The sequence below is a fragment of the Zeus faber genome (assembly GCF_960531495.2).
Source record: "Zeus faber genome assembly, chromosome: 3".
Classification (NCBI taxonomy): domain Eukaryota; kingdom Metazoa; phylum Chordata; class Actinopteri; order Zeiformes; family Zeidae; genus Zeus; species Zeus faber.
In genome coordinates this window covers 25563477-25585774 of record NC_137190.1, presented here as the reverse complement: position 1 = coordinate 25585774, position 22298 = coordinate 25563477, and the positions used below count along the sequence as shown (strand labels likewise).

The 22298-nt window shown below is 44.4% G+C and overlaps 1 protein-coding gene across 2 annotated transcripts in view; it reads left to right on the top strand.

Moving 5' to 3' along the window:
* tspan4a (tetraspanin 4a) overlaps positions 1 to 22298 on the top strand; it is a gene marked incomplete at its 5' end in the record, with an annotated part of 110263 nt that overhangs the window by 50854 nt on the left and 37111 nt on the right. For both annotated transcript variants that reach the window (XM_079998205.1, XM_079998204.1), the window contains one exon: positions 11647 to 11838. In XM_079998205.1, coding sequence (XP_079854331.1) covers positions 11647 to 11838 — 192 coding nt within the window. The remainder of the gene's footprint in view (positions 1 to 11646; positions 11839 to 22298) is intronic.

Genomic DNA, 22298 nt, shown 5'->3' with positions numbered 1-22298 from the left:
ATGAGAACAGGACATAATTCCTCCGGGAGGGAAGTAAACGGAGGCTTGTGGAGTCCTCCTCGTCCAGCGGGGTCTAGATCTCCCAGCTCCAAAATGTCTGTGACAAGACCTGACAAACTGGGAGGTGGCTGAAATACATTAGTCTCCTCCCAAGCCTGTTGGATATAATGAGAACAGACCCAGGGGCCGTATGAATGTATGTGTGTGTGCGTGTGTGTGTGCGTGTGTGTGTGTGTGTGTGTGTGTGTGTGTGTGTGTGTGTGTGTGCGCGTAATGAAGGAAAGAGGGAGGAGAGAAGGCTCCAGAGATTAGAGATTTATTGATTACCACTCGCAGCTTGCCTCCCCGCTCTCTCTCTCGCTTCCTCTCTCACTCTCCACTTTCCCTCCTTCGCCGCTCCTTCCCTCACTCCCTTTCTCTCTGAGTTTATTTATAGAGGGGTTGTAGGAACCATCACCACCCCCCCCCCCGGTAAAGTTTATTGTGTGCACAGAGATGAACACAGCGCGGAGCTAATGGGAGTTAAGGTGATGAGCTTCTCTCGTGCATGGACATTAAAAAATCAAGTGGTACTGTTCACGGCCGGGTGGATTAAACCTTTAGCTCTGCAGCTGATCGGCCTGTTTACGTGTGTGTGTGTGTGTGTGTGTGTGTGTGTGTGTGTGTGTGTGTGTGTGTGTGTGTGTGTGTGTGTGTGTGTGTGTGTGTGTATGTGTGTGTGTGTACAGTATGTTCTGGGGTCTCACATACTAAGAAATGAGCAATTTAGGCTTTCCCTTGCACTTTTTTTTCCCATTTTTCTCGGCGATTTTTCCATTTGATAAATACAGCGTAACAAATGAAAGTGAGGCCAGATGGAGTGGTGATGGTGTAGGTGGAAGTGGAGGTGGAGTGGGAGGAGAGCGGGTGGAGGGCGGAGGGGGGGGGGCATTGAGTGGGTGGGGGGGGTGCAGGTATTGTGTGGACGCAGGCTGTGCATTGAATCTTATCGGCCAACACCAGCGCCAGCAGGGATTTTTGAGGGGGTTGTTCCGACGTGGAGGATGGGTTATACGAATGATAGCACTGTCTTTATGACCGTCCTCATATTCGAGAGCTGGCCGTTCAACAAACGCCCGCTGCGGCGGCCGAACCGTTCAGGACAAACTTCTGCTCATTCGAAAGAAAAAGTGAAGGTGGACCAGAAGTTTGGTAACTTCCGAGGCGCTTTCCCAGAGAGGGTCCTTTGACAAACACTTGCAAGTTTTGTCTGGATGTGTTTGTCTGCGTGCCCGCACGTTCCCTGAATGCTGGCAACAAATGCCAAGCTGGGACAATGCCTCCGGCCGCAGAGTGCTGTGCTGTGTCCGACGCTCGCCGAGTGGGAAGACAACCGCTTTTGGGCGCCAACATTTTCTCCCCACTTTTGCGGCGAGGATAAAATGCCTGAGAAAGAAGATGGTTTTTGTTTTCTGAAGAAATAAAATCATTGCCTTTGCTGGTCTCCAATTGTATAAATGCCAAAATGGAATCTATATTCCAGGCAGACATATACGGGGCTTAAAAAAAAAGATCGACTTGGTCACAAAGGAACCAGAGGTCGTCAGAGAGATGATTTTTCAGATGCAAAATGCTGGGTTGCATCTCTTGCCTGCTTGAGATTGCAGTGATGTTTTCGCATTTTTAAAGAAAGCTGCGCAACCACCGTCTAACCTTGAGGACGATCTTTAAAAGGGAGATCAAAGGTCAGAGGAAGAAAGGAAAATCTACACTTGGGCATGAAATGAAACACAACAGTCACATCTTGATTTGTTGTTTGATTTGTTTTGCTACCAGCTGGTTCAACAGAGACGCACAACTGCGGCCGCCCGCTCGCCGACTCATTTCCATATGAATGGCACCTCCGTTTGTCCCACTGAATGTGTAATGGTGCTCCCACGCTGTGGCTCACAGATATTTACTATTTCCACTAAACCTTGAGACCAGCGTTCACGCAGGGGAGCCCGGACCGACTTTGAGGCGGCGTTGCGCGCCGGCAGACTCATCTTGTGGAAAGTAGGTCAGTCTCTGAGCTCGGAGTTGCCTCATCTCAAGGTATGGAGCGGCTCAGATCCCAGCGAGCGGAGAAAATATACGATCAGTGCGCTCGCTTCGGCCTCGGTCATTGTAGGAAGGGAGGGAGGGGGGATGACCCAGGGGGCTAAAGCTCCTTTGAGCTAGTGGAGATCTCTGTGACTCCCATCGGCGCTCCGCCGAGCGCACAGGAGGGAATGTGCACAGCAAAAGCACAAATGCATACACACACACATCAGTACACCATAAAATACACGCTTAGCGCTAGGATTTCTCAACACGACTTCAAACCCTTAATGGAGTGGAAAAGATTTAAAAAAAAAAAGATTAAAAAGCTGAAAGTGAGCTAAAAGAGGACATTAACATGACTGGTGTGATCTCCTCAGTTAGGTCATTCCAAATCCCAGGGGCTCAATCTGCTACATCCTGAGCTTATAGACTTTGTAGTAACCAGAGGAAACCAGGCTGCTCATTGGCCGAGAGGCGAGGAGCGAGACACAGCTGTGCGTTGATGTGCGATCAATAAATCCCTAGCGGATTATTCCAGCAATTTTCCACTTGGACCTCGTTTCCCCTTTGTCATTCAAGCATGGCGATCAAAATCTAATCAAATGCGTCGTCGGCGCGGAGATAGTGAGGAGTCACTCGCCTACGAAATGAATTCCCTGCGTCGAAAACAGTCCAGGAGCATCCTCCAAACTCGCCTGTGAATCTCACGCATAACGATGGGGGGAAGCAAAGATCCTTGTGATGGGGTGTGTGTGTGTGTGTGTGTGTGTGTGTGTGTGTGTGTGTGTGTGTGTGTGTGTGTGTGTATGCGCGCACACCGGTCAGTGTTGGCGCTGAAATTTGGACGGAGTCGCCCCCAGGAAGGAAGGTGGAAGCTGTGCGTGTGCATGTGCATGCTGATAGGGATGCGTTCCAGTGCTTCGGCTCCAGTTGGCAGCGTGGCTCCCCAAATGCCCCAAGCGACAACCAAGTCTATTTCTGCTCAGTAACTATGTGCAGAACAATCCACTCTAACTGACCGGCTTAGACCCGCTAGGAATCAATTACCGAAATGCACAGGAAAGCCAGTGAAACGCTTTATTCCCTCCTCCCCAGCAGTTACGCTCAACTGGTCACAAGGAACCTTCACAGTCCAGTCAATTATGATCTTGGTGTGCGTTGGTGTCACTTGTCGTATCCATAGTTGACCGTCCATGCGATGGACCGTTCTCAGAATTCACCGTCTGACGAAAACGGCTCCCGTTTCCCTTTTCAGTCGATACTTTTTTCAGTCCCTTCTCAGTGTCACAATTGCACAATTCCCTTAAAAATGAAATGCATTGATGAAAAACAAAACTGCTTTTTCTTTTTTTGCTTTTAAATGTGGAGCCTTCCCTTTCTTTCTTCTCCCCGAACATTCGCCTTTTGTGAGCTACAAGGTTTTCATGCACCAGAGATAATGTAAGGGCACTGAAGCACCTTCAGTTTCAGTACATTGCATTCTTATAAACACTATGTCAGATTAAAATCAATGTACAAAACTTGAGTCTACAAAGACAAATTCTAAATGTGATACAATACAGCTGGAGCCGTGCTGCCACTTGACAATGTCCAAAACAAGGGGGATTTTTTTTCCCTGCCAATAAGAGCCTGGAGAGGTAGTTGGTGCTGACAAGTCGACTCGAATGGCACCAAACACTTCCGCTCCCTAATGGGACGGTCGATGTTAGCTGTCAAATTTACCTCCGCGGTCTGGGTCTACTCATCTACGCTGTCACGCCGCTGCTGCTGCCGCTGCTGCCGCTGCTGCCGCTGCTCTTCCTCCACTCCCACCTGTGGGCTCTGCCTCCAGGTTCATCACTCCCATATTTCATACGATCCATCAGTGCCGCGGCTCGCTTAAATCGTTCTCGCTGATGAGAATTGGAGACCGGGCGTCAGATCGAAATGTTGCATGTTTACTAAGAGAACCTTGATTCCGGCATAAATGACAGGGTTGAAGTGTGAGTGTGGCCCGCAGAGCTCGTTCTGGCAGACGGCGACCGTTCGCTCCCACACCCTTAGGAGCTGGTTCACATGAGAAGACAGACGAACCTGCTTCGCCCGGTTTTGCTCATTGCTGCATCGCTGTCGCTGTTGGTGGTGGTGTGGTTGTTTAGGAGACGCTCGAGATCACAAACGCTTTTCCTCAGTCCGATCCCAGCACCGGGAGATCGATTCTCTCCCGCAGCCGGTAAACTAACAGACTGTTCCATCTCCCGAATAATGGGAAAACCTTTTTTACTAGGCCTCTGTCACGACAATCTTTTAAGTTTCCTTTCTATCTGGATGACCTCATTAGCGATCACAAAGAGCTTGTTCTGGCGACTCGGGCGGCTCCCTTTGCTTCACACACGAAGGGGCTGGCTCACCTAAGCATTCAAACACACCTGCTCGGCCTGTTTTACTCACTGTGTTACTGCTCTCCCTGTTTCCACCTGGTCGGGCTCTGTTCTTCTATCCAACGGGGGATTCCAGCTCATTACTCAGGTATTTCAAAGCCCCGCTTAATATGTTTGTGTTTGGGAGAACATTGCACGGGCGTGATGAGAAGCAAAGCCCAGATAATATAATAAAGCTCATTTGAAATGAGTCGAGGTGTCTGCGAGAACTAATTTGAAATCCCTTCTTTAGTTTAGGAATGAAAAACACAGCAATGTTTTGTATGTTGGGATATTTTGTGCTTAACTAGCAGAAAGCCGCTTTGCTACCCTAGTTGGCATGATATGTGATTTGATTGACACCCGCCCTCTCGCACAGCCCTGCATATGCAAATGAATGTCTTGTGGTGTATTTGATTTTTCAAGTTGATTTTCTGTGATGAATTATGTGAGCCTTTTCACATCAGATCTGACTGATCAATGGTATAACGTCCAGAATCGACAACATACAACATCAGGGACTTATTCACAAGTAGAAACAACTTCAGTAAACTGGGTCTTGGTGCGTGACATTTACAAACCATTGATGTTGATGCATGTCTACGATGAAGCGAAGCCCTTTAAAATTTGGCGTCAAAATGACGGTCAATGGGGGTTTATGTGCTTCTGTGGTTGTAATTTACCTCATATTTAGTCAATTTCAAAGCACCTATTATGCATTTCATAACACGGGTGGGTGCATAATAGTCCACCCCTGCACCCAGTCCAGATCAATCTGAATGTATTTCTGCATTTGGGCATTCAATCTCTGATTTAGAGCTAAAACCAGTGACATCACTCTTCTGTCAGTCACACCGGAATTCAAAATAATCACATCCATTCCTCAGAGGTGTCACACTTAAAAATGCAATGCATATTTTGACTTCCTTTCCCAATGTTTGGAAAATATGTCCATCAAAAAGTAAATTGCCTTCATTTTAACATCCTGGGTTTTTTTACCCCATCGGATGTGAGGCCCCCTTGGGACTGGGAGCAGGGAGTACCCGAGGACAGAGCCCAGGACGTTCAAAGAAAACACGTCTAATGTCTCCAATTACCACTCATAAGTGGAAGAGCATATGTCCAGCGCTGGTAGATTAAAGGACATGAGCCCCGTCAGATAATTAAATTAGCGGTGTGAATTAGCGGGGATGCTCTGGCTGTTGCTTGTGCTTGTGCTCTGCTGACAGCTGCGTGCGTCCCAGCACGGCCCGACTGGGACAAAAAATTCGCCCCGGCAATTTTTGGCTCAGACGGCCCACCACAATCAGTCGGACACCACCCACCATCACGCCATCCTTGCGGTCCCCTTAAATATGCGTACCTACTGTGCTATTCTCCCAAACCACTACAAAGCTGAGTAGGATGTGGACAAGTGTACCAGACAGTGCAAGTGAACCAGTGTACTCACTCGCTCTTGACCGACTCCCTGGTGATCCCAGGTGGCATGGAATATACCATCTTCATATTCAAGTAGAAGTACAAGTCACCGTCAAAGAAAAAGCTCTGCTAGAAGTCAAAGTATGATTTCTATTTAAGTTAGTCAAAATGGACAGCAAAGCGCTCCCCCTCAAACAAGGCAACCTTTAAAAGAGTGAGAGGGGGGAGACAGAGGGAGAGGAAGGTGAGAATGATAATTTTAGTAATTCAGAAAAAGATCTTAAAAGCTGCTACATTATTATGAATAATTATATAATAATATCAACATTTCATCTCACCTAGCCACCGAACAGCAGTTTACAGAATTTTTGGAATTCCCCGACAAAGACGTGCAAAAAGTTGTACAATTCCAAACCATACTGGTAATGAGAAAATAGTTGTCTATGCAATTGTTACAGGGACCTGTTTGTTCCATCTTATTTCATTTGATACCATACTACTATTCAGTTCATACCGATTTCAAGTATTGAAATACAGTATTGATGATGAATATTGCATGAGGCTTACACAGTTTATAGATCACCTTTTTGTTTTGTATTAATGTTCAGAGAGGACTAATGGATCTGCATATGTGATAGGGCAATTAAATCAATGGTGTTGTTTGTTTGTTGGGGGAGTTTGACCGACAGTTCATGCGCCTACCACGTGAAGGTGCATGCTCAATGGGCAGCAGCACCAAACAATTTGAATTTGAATGAGCTCCCACACATATAGTAATAACATTATTCAATACTATATATATCATACTAGTTACCACCATGCCTGGCTGAAAATGAATATAGGACAACTTTGTTGCCTGTTGTTGGAAATAAAATTATAATTTTTTTGTCTGCCTTTTCGCACATCTTTATCAAGAGAACCCCGACCCTTATAATTGTAATTATATTATGATGATATATGATGATTATATTATGGACCTAGGTCACTCACAGCAACGGTCTCACTTCATGATGGTGTTACGATTATGTTATCTTATCTTATTATCGTCGGCAGGAATTGAATTAATCATCGTCTTCGTCGTCATGGCATGGTGCCGCTTCACTCTGCTCCTGCTCTGTCCCTCTTCCTCCTCCTCCCCCTGTCACACGCCAGCTGCTCCTCTCCTCTGTAACGTTCTACCTGTTGCTGCACAATGTCAGGTACTGTAGATGTTGAAGCTATGGCCCCTACAGCAAACATCTGCCGGGGCAAACAGGGTCTGTTGTTTTTGGGCGGCATCTGCCTCTAGATTTTTAATTGTTTTGGCCTGCAACTTGTTTTGCACCGCACCCCATTGGCCTTCTTGCGCGTTTGTTTTTCCGTCTTCCATCCACAGATATTTGGCTCTGACTGAGCCACAGCATCTGACACATGAGGACAGAGGCGGGGGTGGGCCTAGTAAGAGATGTGATTGGGCCAGCCCAGTGTCAGTATAGAAAATTAACCAATGGGCCGCTGTCCCTGCTTTATGGGCCGGTTGTTAGACACATTTTTATTTTTTTATTTTTTATTTAAGATGAGAAGTTAACTTATATCGACCCCAAGGTGAGTCTGGCCGCTGTCCCTGCTTTATGGGCCGGTTGTTGGCAATTATTATTATTTTTTTATTAGATATTCTAAATTAAGTTACACAGTATCAGCACCAAGGTGCGTCACCCACTGGGAAAATGCCCGGTATGTCAGATTACCAGTCCAGGCCTGATTCCCAGTGTGCGGCGTCATGTTTGTCTCCCCTCTCCTGATGTCAAACTCCAAACACGAAAGGACGACGTTCGAGGGGCGTCGATCCCACTCTCGTTTGTGAAAAAAATAATATAGAAAGGCTGGTGGGTTGGTGCTTCTTTTGTTTTTCGCATTCTAAAATATCCAATGTTTATTGGTGGTGGCGCATGGCCGGTGGCATCTTAAATTCGGTGGCCTCTTGAACTACGTTCTGTTTGCCACATTCTCAGCTTGTTACCAGCGCAGGGTTCAGGATTGTTTTCCTGTTGGCAAGTGTGGCAACACTTGTGAAATAACGAAAATGAAAATACACAACACAAAAAAAAAGTTCATGTAACCACTGTACTTTTGAAAATATCGTTATATACTGCTTTGCGTCGCTTATTGTCTTTTTTTATTATTATTTTGAGACATTAGGTATTTTCTGATATTAATCCAACTGTAAACAAGACAACATTTTGTAACATCGCAAACATATCAATATATGTTTTTTCGGGATGCAATGGTACACCGTTTGTTATCAAACCCTTCGAAATGTCCCCTATGGTTCTATTGAATCCACTGCTGGAGCTTCACTGGCCATGTCAGCCACACAAGGCCTGTGTGCCATTTCTCTATTTCTCTTTTATTTTTTTATTAACTGCACGTGGCTACGCGAGACTTTTCAATAGCAACACGAGATAGAACTACACGGAAATGTTTGGGTACAATCAGCAGATTGACTCCCATGCTTCTGGTGGATTGATGCTACACTATGAAAATAGTCACCTTTACGAAAACCAGAGCGGAATAGTGTCAAGGGTGAATATATCCCGGTTCCAATCAGCAGCTTTAGCTGGTTTGTGACATTAATGCAGGTCTCTGCGTTCATGGCCTAAGTACTAAAAATGCAGCGCTAGTTTCAAGAACCATGAAAGGAGATAGGAGGGGTTTTTTTCACATCATCATCTTGTTTTACATGTCCTATTTCTGCTCCCTCTCTCTCTCTCCCTCTCTCTCTCTCTCTCTCTCTCTCTCTCCCTCTCTCTCTCTCGCTTTCTGTTTTCCTCCGTTTCAGCAGTCCATAGATTGGGGAAACTGTAGCGCCGCACTAATGATCTCCACGCTTGAGTTTCTGGTCAGGGGCATACAGCATGCATTATTTTTCGACTGATGCTCAGGCTGCATGTAACGCACTGTAGACCTTAATTAAAAAATTGCATTAGGGCAACCATTTCGTACTCAGTTTCCTTTCTGTTCAGTTTGTAAAACGATTTTTATGTGGATCCGGTCCAAAAAGGCATCTATGAGCTCCATACGTGCCAGAAATGAAAGAAGAGCTGAAGTGAAAATTCATTTGACTCTCATTGAGATACAGTTATACAGTATATCGTACAATATACTGTTACGTCCAATCCACTATTAAAGGATTGGATTGGCTCGGGGCTTTGTGTTGGCCACTACTTGATGATGAGGACTCGGTATTGCCTACTTTGAATTCACTCTGCAGAACATTTTTGAATTAGATTGACTGTAACAGAATGGAGGGATCATTATATGCACATATATTCTGAGTGAAGTAGTTTAAATTCAGATCTGTCTTGCGCAATCAATACCAGGCAAGGAGCCGGGCAAAAACACCGGTGATGGGGAAATAATTCTGGAATAAAAGATCAAAATTATATTGCACCAACTCTGTTCAAAGGACACACTGTATAAAAGTAAGTGTGAGGAGAAACTGATTCTCCTTTTCTCTCTCGCTAATATGGGTTTCCTCATTTATTGAAGGAGATGATTATCTCAGTGAAGATAAGTCTGGAAATACCAAATTAATTACTATTTCATTTTATTTGAAGGAAGTTGTCCAACAGGTGTCTTGCTTTTAATAATCGGTTTGTAAGCATAATCATACTTACGAGTTAATGCCTCCACAGACATGGTTCCATTTCATAAAACCATATTCTCTTTAGTCAAAGTCAAAGCCAAAGTGTTTTATTCTCAAATGCACAGTACAACACAGGGTCGTTCTGAACAGCGAAATTCTTGTGACAAGGCAAGCGACAACTACGTAGAAGACATTGAAAGAAGATGTTCAATGGTTAAAAAAGAGTGAGCAAATGAGTGCAAAACTGGCAAAAATATGGCAAGAATAGCAAAACAATATACATAATAAAAAAAAATAAAACACGCGCAGCTGTTTCAGGGAATGTAGAAATGGGGAATATATAATATGCATCCTGATGGTTGTAGACAGAGGGAGAGTATGACTGGACAATAAGAACAGAAATATAAAATATGATAATATAAAGTGGAGGTGTGCCGATGAATAGAGTATGTACTTTAGATTGGGTAATTGACGTTGAATGTATGACTGACCAGAGCATATGTACAAATGTTCATGTGTCATCAATATGATCAGCAGCTTATTATTGCTGGTTAAGAAGCCTGGTGGCCTGGGGATAAAAGTTGTTTGTGAGTCTGGTAGTCTGTGCACGAATGCTGGTAACGTCAGACTAGAGGTGAACATCCATAGCCTGTGCTGGCTGTAGTCTTTTATGATTTTCTGTGCTTTCCTCGGGCATCTTGCTGATGCCTTGCACGAAGGGGAGCTGGCAGCCGATGATGTGCTCCGCTGTCTCCACCACCCTCTGGAGGGCCTTTGCGATCAGCGGCGGAGCAGCTGCCGTACCAGGCAATAATGCAGCCATAGAGGATGCTCTCAACGGGGCATCTGTAGAAGTTGGTGCGAGTTTTTGCAAACATGCCAAACTTCTTGAGTCTCTTCTGGAAGTACAGGCGCTTTTGGGCAGCTTTTACCGCCGGGTCCACTTGCCTGGACCGGGTGAGGTCCTCCTTTATGAACACACGGAAGAACTTGAGGCAGGAGGCTCTCTCCACTTCAGCTCCATCGACGCGAATGGGGGCGTGACCCCTCCCCTGCTGCTTCCTGAAGTCCATGATCATCTCCATAGTCCTGCAGAAGAGGTTGTTGTCCTGGCACCATGTTGCTAAAGACGCTGATCTCCTCTCTATAGGCGGCCTCATCATTGTTGGAGATGAGACCTAGGATGGTGGTGTCTGCAAACTTGAGGATGACGTTGGAGCTGCGTGTGGCCACACAGTCATACGTGAACAGGGCGTACAGGAGGCGACTGATTACGCAGCCCTGAGGGGTTCAGGTGCTCAGTGTCAGTGCAGAGGAGGCGAGGTTACCCACCCACCTTCTCTTTATATTAAAACCTGACTGTCGTGGACAAATGAGAGCGGCTTATCTGTGCAGCTTGACCTGTCACACCACCACGTTGCCTGTTTACCTCTTTTTACTCTTTATCTCAACCTCAATTTGAATCATTTGCATCCATCCTTGCCATTAAAAAAAAAAGCCTTTTTCTCCACGGCCTGTCTTTCCACTGCCCAATCTTCATTAGGAGGAATCACCCCGGGGACCGATTCCCTCCACGGCGCGAAGCTCGTCGGCCCGTCATTTCCAAGTCATTGAAACGTCCTGTGCTGGTGGCAAAGAGTTTAAGCAAACCTGTCAGAATGACAGCAGGACAAAACAATGGCTGCCAGTGCTGTTTACGCAGGCCCTGGCCTAGTTTCAGCTAAAGGAGCTCATTAAAAGGATCTGGTGCTACAGCTGGAAATATAAACAGAGAGAAGTGGGGGGAAGAACAATAATCATGCATTTAGCCAAGTAGATCATATTGCCTTTGGGGAGTCCTGGTGAGAAGATGTGTGTGTGTGTGTGTGCGTGTGCGTGTGTGTGTGTGTGTGTGTGTGTGTGTGTGTGCGTGTGTGTGTGTGTGTGTGTGTGTGTGTGTGTGTGTGTGTGTGTGTGTGTGTGTGTGTGTGTGTGTGTGTGTGTGTGTGTGTGTGTGTGTGTGTGAGAGAGAGAGAGAGAGAGACGGTGTATACTGTCTGTTTATAATGCCTGTTTGTTCTAGCTGCATTCTAGAATTTGTCGCTCTCTTTTCCTCTCCCCATCCTCATGCTTGCCCTTGCCCTCTTCGTGTCTCCTCTCCAGCTGGGCGGCTGTGGCATCCTGGGGGTGGGCGTGTGGCTCTCGGTGACCCAGGGAAACTTTGCCACGCTGTCGTCGTCCCTTCCCTCGCTCTCGGCGGCCAATCTACTCATCGCCGTAGGCGCCATCGTCATGGTGATCGGCTGCCTGGGCTGCGTAGGAGCCGTCAAAGAGAGCCGCCCGCTGCTTCTCATGGTGAGTCCCCGCAAATGCGACTCAGGTGACTAAGACGTCCTCAACTAAGTGACTGTAAGAGCTGAGGATGAAATTTTTGGCTCTTTTTCCAGATTTTCGGTCCTCGATGCGTCACTCGGCCAAAACAATCGTTTGATTTTCAGACTCTTTCAGTTGGTGTCATGTGCATTATACCAACTGAAAGTGTGACTGAGGAGGACTTCCTGTGAATGAAGAATGAGTGTCAGAAGAGCTGGTTCAGCTCTGTTGGAGACTGAATTCCGGCTATAAAACCAAACATCCGTCAAAATGATTTATTTCGACGAAATAATTATTTTGGTGGAATCCAAAGTGTACACAAGTGCACAAATGCAAAATCCCCCCCCCCCCAGTTATTTCTTGTCTCACTCGCCCCACTCGCTAAATCAAATCTTAAAGGAGCTTGTTTCGGCACACCACTCTTTCCATTCGCGAATCGACGTTCGGACTCGCAAAATACAGACATTGAATACCTGTATTTGTGGTTGCAATTCCCAAGTAGTGAAGGGAACTAATGAATGAATGACTCTTTTGTGAAAGTGACTCCAGACTCCCGACTCGTTTTAAAGATCTGTTCCCTACAAGCAAATCATTTTCAAGTTGTGGATCCCTTATAAGAGCTGCACTCATTAGGTTTGTGAGAGACACACATGCCCTCCCTTCACTCTCTTTCAACCTAATAGTGGTAAATGTTTGTATGTGTCATTGGCTGTTATTTGCCTCATATTTAGTTGATTTGAAAGTACCTGTTATGCATTTTATAAGAGGTGGGTGAGTAATAGCCCACTCTACGCCATAATCCAGATCAATGGGATGTGAATGTACAGTATTTCCGCACCGACCTCCAAGCTTAAACCTGCAGTCAAACATTTAACAACGTGTGGGCTGTTAAATTTGAGTTTTTTGCAACAAGTCGGAGGCTGATTTCACTCAGTGTGTATTTATATGATTGGTCGGTGAACTTGTATTGCAAAGTTTTTTTTCGCTGAGAGTTGTGTATGTGTGTATATAGAGTTTAATAAGTTAATGTGACCAAACAAGCAGATAAATGTGATGTCAATGAAGTTACAAAGAAAATGTACAAATGCACGAAATGTAAAAAAAAAAATGAGTGAAGGTTGCCAAATTTGGAAAAAAAGTAAGCAGGGAAAATGGACTAAATGTTGTGACCCTAAACAGCAATAAGCAGTTATAAAAATGGCTCAGATCAGTAAAATGGATGCAGTATTGCAGGGATACAGGGATATAGTAATTATTGAAAAAAAGATTTCCTATTCAGTGATTTGCACATTTTAAACGTTGCTCCAAACACAGTACGTCCAACCAATCCGGTATATACCACAGCATGTATAAATAATTACGGGCATAGAAATTTTTACATGATTCGACTTTTAACGTTCGCGTGTTTTTCTCCACATATGCGTTTCTTTGTGTGCAGGAAATGGTTTAAAGTGCACTGAAAAAGATGGCTCTGGACCTCAGGGGATTTAGCCTTAGCAGTGACCGACCGCCATTAGCACCATAGTGTGACATTTTCCTCCTGGTGACCAGACAACTCCATGGGCTGTGTCAATATAATGAGCGCAGGCGTCTGATTAGTCCGCCCCAGTGAGTGACAGATCAGTGGCGGCTTAATGAAGGTTTCTAAAGACTCCCCTCCCCTCTCATTTCGGAGGCAATTAGTGTGATGATCACTGACGAGGGCAGGGAGTACTGCGAGACTCCTCCGAGAATGTTTTGGAATTACGGCTGCGCTCGGCGTAGGCAAATGTTACGATGGCTTTTGTGAGTAATGTAATTTCGCCGCATCTGAAATCAAAGCCGCTGCCTTGTAAATTTTGGATCGCGGTGTTGAAAGCACTCTGGTGTCACGCTTTACATGTGAGTTTTCGTTTGACTGCAGGGTCAATAAAAGGATAAGATTAAAAAATTAAAAAAAACTTCCCAACCATCACTTCATCCAATAAATTCCTCTTGTATGCCCCAATTATTTTATTAAGCCATATTTTATTTAGAGCTGTTATCTTCTCTCTGCGGATCTCTCAGTGGCGCCGAAACACATTCACGCCATTGGGCCCGTATGGTATTGGTGATGGTGATTTGGGATGGGTCCCAGCCACCGGCCATGTCTGTGCATACATGGAGTCGTGGTCTGCAGAGGGTGCTGGATATGGTGGATCTGGAGGGTGATGGTTCTGGGACGGCAGAACGCACTGTTGAGGTCGCCTGGAGGTGTAGTGGACGTCACTGAACCAACGGTTTGGAAAACGAATTTTACACTTGACAACCTCAGTAAAATACTCACATGGACACTCGTAGTTGTTGGCGCCGCTTGGTGCCCAACTTAACCATTTGGAACCGGTTAATGGAGATTTATGATCTCCTAAAGTGAGTAGGGACCAGTGTGTTTGGCAATATTGTTTGGCAAACCTGGGTTTCCCTGTGAAACCGCCTCATTCTCAGCCCAAGAGATTTACCATCAGATCCTGTGTATTATCGGTTGACCAAACAGCCCCTCTTCCATTTGATATTGAAAATGAACAGTGAATATATTGTCAATATTATTATATTTTTCACGTTACAAGCAGTTTAGAAAGAAAGACTCCAATTTTTCTCTTTTATCACGCTACGCTAAACGTATTTTGTTTTTTTTGTTTTTTCTACCTGTGCTCTCAGCATGATTGGCATATCACACAGATCATTTGCATGCCATTGCATCCAAAACAGAGTTAATCTGCAAGTGGAGTTCAAATTCTCAACCTGCAATACCACTCTATATAAATCATCAAGAACTGCTGCAATAACTCTGTGACCTGTTTATCCGTCTCTCCACGGGTGAAACGGATGAACAGAGACAACCAAAAAATATGCACTTGACAAAACATAAACATAGAAACATCAGTATTTGACAAAACATGATTAAGTCGACGAAAATTGGAACAGTGATTGTGGCGCGTGGCCTCTTCCTGTGATGGCTATGGCAGTAAAGGAGAGAAAGGGAGAAGGATGGAATGAGGAGGTTGTTTGAGGCAGAAGCTGGTAGTGTGTGTGTGCCTGTGATGAGTGTGTGGGTGTGTGCGTTCGTGCGTGTGTGCGTTTGTCTGTGTGTCTCCACCAGTGAGAGACACACACACACACACACACACACACACACACACACACACACATTCCGACTTGTCCCAATTGGTTCTGGAGTATAAGGTCAGAACTATATCATAGCACCTCCAGGCTGGCCACCCCACGGCTACAGAAAAGCCCCGAGCACCCTGCCCTGCAGCCACAGAAGACCCCCCCAGCCCCCAGGCAAAGCCCCCCAGGTGCATAAACCCTGCACCGCCCAAGCGCACACGCACTGTACATCTCACCCCACCACCCGCAGACACAAGACGCACCCACAGGTGCAGAACCCGAGCTGCGGACGCCCACCCCTGGAAAATTAAGGCCGTACTTCACACAAATGAAACGCGGCCAATCGCGCCGTGGCTCAGAGGGCAGCGGCGGTGCTTATTCGGAGAGTTGAGATCTAGAGTGTTGGAGGCGGGCTGGGAGCAAATAGCTCGCACTCCACGAGAACCTTTCACGTCGGCCTGGCGCACAATGAATCTGCCACGCGAGAGGGATTGAACCCGGGGACGGAGGGTGTAAAAGCGATTAGAACCACCGAAAAAAAAAAAAGAATATGGAGTTATCCCAGCCGCAAAGTCCCTCAATACACGTCCTAAGGCAACGAGATCCCTAAAGATAGGGCCTGGGAAGCCGCTGATGGGCTGTGGATGTCAGGGTTTGTGTCGTGCCAATAGATAAGTAGCCGCCGAGGCTTTTACACTGGGTGGAAATCACAGCCGGCCGCCGAAAAACAAAGGAATCAATCCCTGCAAGATTTTGATTAGAGTACTCTTCATCCCGAAACCCTCGCCAGCCATCGATCACAACATTGCTAACCAAGTCATAAGACAAATAACTGGAGTCTGCTCTGTCCGCGGGCGTCCTTACGGTGGCCCTGAGAACTGAACACACCGCAACGTGAGAAAATACAAACAAATAGGAAAACCCAAGCGTGCGCCGCATTTAGAAAACGCGCTGCAAATTCAGACAGTGCCACCACGCGAGGGGGATTGAACCTGGGGACAGAGGGTGTCCGAGCGATATTTTTTTTTTTATAATTACGTTGTGGTTGTGTCTGTATTGTGGTATGTTGTCTGAATTTGCAGCGCATTTTCTAAATGCTGCACATGTGCTGTCAGATAGGGTAGGGCTGCCCCCGACTAAAGATTCTCCGAGCCGTCGACTAATCGTTGCACATTTATGATATGAATTTAATTATTTAAATATAAGTTTATGGGGCATCAGAAAATGGGTTGAGTTCCAGGGCTGAGAAAGAATGTTATAACTACCATTGTAAACCTAATAACCAGCCTTTAAAATATCAAATTAATTTACACGCACTGTGCGCACAATGCGAACGGCCTGTTAATTACACAGGTTAAAAATGACATCGGTTAAATTTATAGGGCCCTATTATAATTGTATTAATGTTCACATATACAGTACATTTATATATTGATGTAATTTGCACTGAAATGTGGTGTACAGAAGATAATTTTCCCGGTGTCAGCGTCCCCTTGGTAGAGACCCCCCGATGGGTGGTTTTAATGTTGTGGCTGATCGGTTTTAAGGTAAACTTTGACAAGGCGCAGCTCCCGAATGGAGTTTTTCTTTCCCTGCGACCAACCGACCAATGAAAAACTCGGTTGACGAAGACTCTTCTGGTCGACTACCGTTTGGTCGATTATTCAGGGTTAGCCCTATAGATTGGTGAAGATGTTTTCTTAATTTGCTCGTGTGTTTTCTATGTGCCTGTGTTTAATTAAGTTGCAGTGCACTGAGCTCTCGAGGCAACCACACGTCCTTCTAGTAAGTACACATCTACGGTACACAACGGTGGCAGTTATAGAAAATGTTTTATTCAGTGGACGGAGAAACTCAACTCGGAGGAAGACCCACTGGGAGAGAGAGAGAGAGAGAGAGAGAAGCACACAAAATATACATGGCAATATTGTAAAGACAATTAAAATGACACAACCTATAGGCTGTGATCTCAAATGCTGTTCCATGAGAAAGAAAATATCTAAAAAAGAACACAAGTTTACACAACTTCTGAATTTAATAATGTACATCTGCTTGACATGTTTATGTTTTTTAAAATATGGTAATGCTCCTTTACTTACGGGATTAGATCTGTCCTAATAAAATCAAAACAATGGAAGGAAATCTGTTTCAATCATGTAGAAATGCAAATTGCAAAGTTGTGATGCGGATGAAAATGAGTTGGCCATGAATTATTCAGGTTGGATTCCATTCTATGGTTCTTCCACCTTGTCACTCATAACAAGCTGTCTTTTTTTTTTTTCTCTCCTTGTGCAAAACTTTTTAATCATTTTAATCCAAGCAGAATTGTTTTTGCATGCATGGTGTAGAGCAGCGGCAGGCAATTTTTATTCTTTATTTTTGCTGAGCGCTCCTCCCTGAGATTTTAAGCACTTGACGCCCCCCATCCCCACAAAAAAAAAGAAAAAAAAAGCGAACTAACGCGGCTTATAGGAAACCAGGTTGAGTCGTCACATTTGTTTCTCCTGTTATCTTATCTATCCGCTTCTCTCATGCCTTTCTCTGCTAGCAATAACTACATGTCCTTGTGGCACGGTGGCACATTGCGCTGTTGCTTCACGGCAAGAAGGTCCTGGGTTCAGTTCCCGCCTGGGGCGTTGTTGGCACTGCGCTGGGGTTTTCTAGAATAGGGGCGTTTATGTGTGGAGTTTGCATGTGCTCCCCTGTGCTCATAAACAAAGGAACCCCAATTAAAAACACGCAGAACACTCTTCTGACCACGACACGGATCCACCGCCTGGAATTGGCCCCGGGCGCCAACGTAGTGAAGGCTGCCCCTGCAGGAAGGATGCCTGGGAGGGGAGAAATGCCTGAATTTCTCCAGCCACTACTCCCGGCATGCGTGCGTGAGTGCAGTGCATCTGTGAGACGGGTAATAAAATGATTCTTGATATTCCCAAAATATACTGTACCCTGCTTGGGCTCTGCAGGAAAGATCTTACAGGGAAGTTGGAAAGTTGCAAAATTAATGTCATGTCAAATCAGTGCCAAAAAATGAAGACTTACATTTTCATAAATATTAGAATTTATATATATAATTTTCCTTCGCAGCCCACTATGCCCCCCCGGCAGCGTCTCAGCATCAAGCACCTCATCGTGCATCACCCTTTATACTATATACACTATATTTACTATATACACTATATACACTATATTTACTGTATACACTATATACACTATATCTACTATATACACTATATACACTATATTTACTATATACACTATATCGACTATATACACTATATTTACTATATACACTATATTTACTATATACACTATATCGACTATATATACTATATTTACTATATACACCATATACACTATATATACTATATACACTACATACACTGTATACACTATAAATACTATATCAACTATACAATATATACACTGTATACACTATAAATACAATATATATAATATATATACTATATTCACTATATACACTATATTTACTATGTACACTATATACACTATACACACTATATATACTATATACACTACATACACTGTATACACTATAAATACTATATATAATATATATATAATATATATACTATATACACTTTATATACTATATACACTATATACACTACATACTCTATACACTATATACACTATATACACTATATACTATATAAACTATATGCACTATATTCACTATATACTCTATACACTATATATACTATATACACTATATACACTGTATACACTATAAATACTATGTATACTATATACTGTACACTGTATACACTGTATACTATATACATATCATCACCGTACTCAGTCTCGTTCCTGCAGTATGTCAGTATTCACTACACTAGCGTTCGCAATGGCCACGCCCCCTTACCGCCAAATAACACGGGTCCTCGCTTATCGACCAATTCACTTAACGACCTGGTCCTAGGAACGCAACTTGGTTGTTAAGTGAGGAGTACATGTACGACAGGTTTAAGTGTGGATGAAACGCTGTGACGCGATGCGGTGCGGAATTTCCGCCTGTGATTGAGGCTGTGGGATAAGTTCACAATTTTAAACTCTTGCGACAAGTTTTGGTACGACACTACTACAGGAATTGCCTCTAAGGGAAGTTGTGTCAGTCACCTTTTTTTATTGGAACCGTCCTTAAATCTAAGTCACGCATATAAAATAATGACGTTTGAAAAACAATAACGTTAACCGTGGATGCTACCATGTTCACTATCAATTCATTTAATGAATATTTTCAAGTGAATTCTAAGTACTTGTTATTTTTTCGTACTTTTACGTATCAAACTCATTTATGGAAACATTTTATATAGCCTAGTAAATATATATTAAATATACAACTAATCAAAATACTTGCGGTTGTACAGGAAAATATAGACATAATATGTCTCAAAATATTATTTTGTGACGTGAAACTCAGATGCAGGTCGTCTAGCAGCCACTGGGGGGAGGATCCAACTAGGGAATCGGTGTGAAACTGGCTTTAGAGGGATCATTTTTGTAATTTTTTTTGAGGGAATAATATTTTCAGAATGCGATTTCACATTAATCGCAAGCAAGGTAGTAATCCCCAATTTCCAATTTTTTTTTTTTCTTTTAATTTCTCAGTCAATATGTGGCAAGCATGCATACAATACTGTAGATAAACAAAGGGCAACACAAATAAGGGACGCTTTTGCAAATGGAGGAGAGAGATAACATCATTAAAGATGTTGGAAATACAGTGTGTGTTGTGCAGTCTCGCGTCCTGCAGCAGCGACATTGCGTTGAATGTCAAAGCCCGGTCATTCATAATTTTAGAGCTGAACTAATGAAAGGTTTACGACGTTGTTGACAATTGGTGTGTGATATACTCGGCAGATTTATCGTTTCGTGTGCATGAAGCCTGAAGCAGTAGTTGCGTGCGTCGACCAATATAATGTTGATGTACTGTGGTGAGCGGGGGATATTCTGGGATGACGCTGCGACAAAATTGCGCGCTCTGTTATGCGTTTTGTGGCTTGTAAGTCGTCGTCAAAGGGTCGGCAGTTGAGAACGGGGCCCTGGCGCTGACAGCCACATCATATTGGGAAATACTGGCGCAAAAGCAATTCCGAGGGTGCTTGTTGTGGTTTGTTAGAATAAACGGGTCAAATGTGTTTCGGATGAGACATTTGACTCTGCATTTTCCGCGTAACTGCTGCAAACAACGAGAGAAAATGGTCAAGAGCAGACAACGTGGCTGTCGTAGAGACAACATACTTCATGGTTTGCTGCACAAAAGGCGATAACGCGTGCAGGCGATGGCAGCCTGTATCCACTTTTCAGACAGTGATATGCTTTTGTATTCCTGTTAATTATTTTGACCGAGGTCTGTCCTGCAGCCAGGTCTGTTCTCGCAAAGGGGGAACCTGTCTGCGGCTTCCCTCCCACAGCGCCGATGGAGGCGCATCTGTCCAAAAGTCCCACCATGTTTCTGCCAGGGCTGTAAACAGAAAGCTGGCGGAAAACCCCCCAAAAAACAAACAAAAAAAAAAAAACTGGAAAGAAAACCCTCAGGAAAGTTGAAGCCACTGTGCCCGACAACTGGCGGCAAACAATCCCAATTCATCATTTACCATGGATTTAATTTTGTTACGGTGAGTTTTCTTTGCGACAAAGGTCCTTCTGGTCTCAGTTTGTGATGCTGGGTTTACCATCACGGAGCCAGTCTCTTGTTTTCTGTAAAATCGAATGAGTACAAATTAAAATCCATTATTTATTTATTTAACCCTATTGTGTATTTTTGACATTATGCCATCGATTTCATCTTCACCACTGTTGCACTTGTCTGTGTCATCCAGGTTATGCGGTTCAATAAAACAACAGTTTCCGGAAAGAAGTATTTCTTCGCAGAGCAAGTCTTTGCAATGCAGCTTCAAATCTAATTAGTCTGCCTTTTGTAATCTCTTATTTATTTATTTTCTACTTTTAATTACTTGATGAGATGCATCCGGCAATTCAAGTAAATTCAATTTGCACCTAAGCTGTGAAGAAGGATCCACCAGCACCTCCTTCTACCTCCATCCCTGAATTTGAACGCCGCTACCGCTTCTACAATTAATATTCCCTCAAAGAAAATCACATGCGACTTTTCTTCCAGTTCAGTTAATTGCTGCAACCCGTTTGATAAAGGTTGCCTCTTGGAATTTGGAATTTATTATTCCTCAGTTTCATAGTATGAAAGCAGAAAAAAGTCTGCCTTTCTCCGTCAAAAAAAACAACAACAAATCCTCTCAATTCAGCCTTGTCCTGTGTCTCTAAAGAGATTAGTTCCTTTTCTTATTAGCAGCCACTGAATGGTGAAGTGTGTGTGAAGCGTCGCGGGGGAAGGGTTCTGTTTGTTTTTCTAAGTAGCAGCTTGCTTGAATTTTTTTTCCCTTTCTTAACGGGGGTCCCTTAATCTCACTTGGACTTTCATAGTCTGAAAGAATTGCCAATGACGGTGGTAGAACAACATGCCATTAAGGAAAAAAAAATGATACAAAAACATCTGTGTTCTCTTGTTGTTGCTATAGGGAATGGGCAATAGTTCAGGGGGTGCACCCCGAATGGCTGCAGAATCAGCGTAAGAAACAACTTATTTGGCCGGGTATGTTTTCACGTACGAGGAATTTGGGCTTGGTATGGGTTGGTGTGTCGTACAATAAGACAGACAGACAAGTGACGTAAAGGCACCCGGCATTAAAACGGGATCTATGTCGGATATCTGTATCTGGATGAGGAAATAATACGGTGTCCAGGCATGCAGAATGGGAAGGCTGCGGGATCTTCCGGAGCACATCTGGGGCCGGTCTGGCTCGCGTTGGGAATCCAGTCCCAGCCAGCTGGAAGTGCACTCCGTACGGCTCGGCAGCATTCGTGAGAAAACATCGAGTCGCTCCAGCGGGATGTGAGCCCGCGGAAAATTGCTGCAGAAAACGACAGAAAAACCCCTTTCCTCGGCAAAGGAAAAAATCAGTTAAAGACCGTGGATCGGCATCGCTTCCTGTTCTTTGAGAGTTTGGATGGTAAAGTCACTCGAAGCTGTGAGGTATGTGTGACGCTGCTCCTGAAGACCGTCATTTGAGTGATTGCCCTCCTTGGATGTATGGACGTCGCGGGTGGTGTTGTGTTCCCCAGTGGCACCCTGTCAGATTTCCACCTCCAGCCACCAAATCTTTAATCCGTCCGCCCCTTCTCCCCGCTGAAAGTTTGTTCCTGACGGTGCTGAAAGGCCGCACCTCTCACGCTCCCAATGTCGCTTCTAGTGAAGGGAAATGCCAATC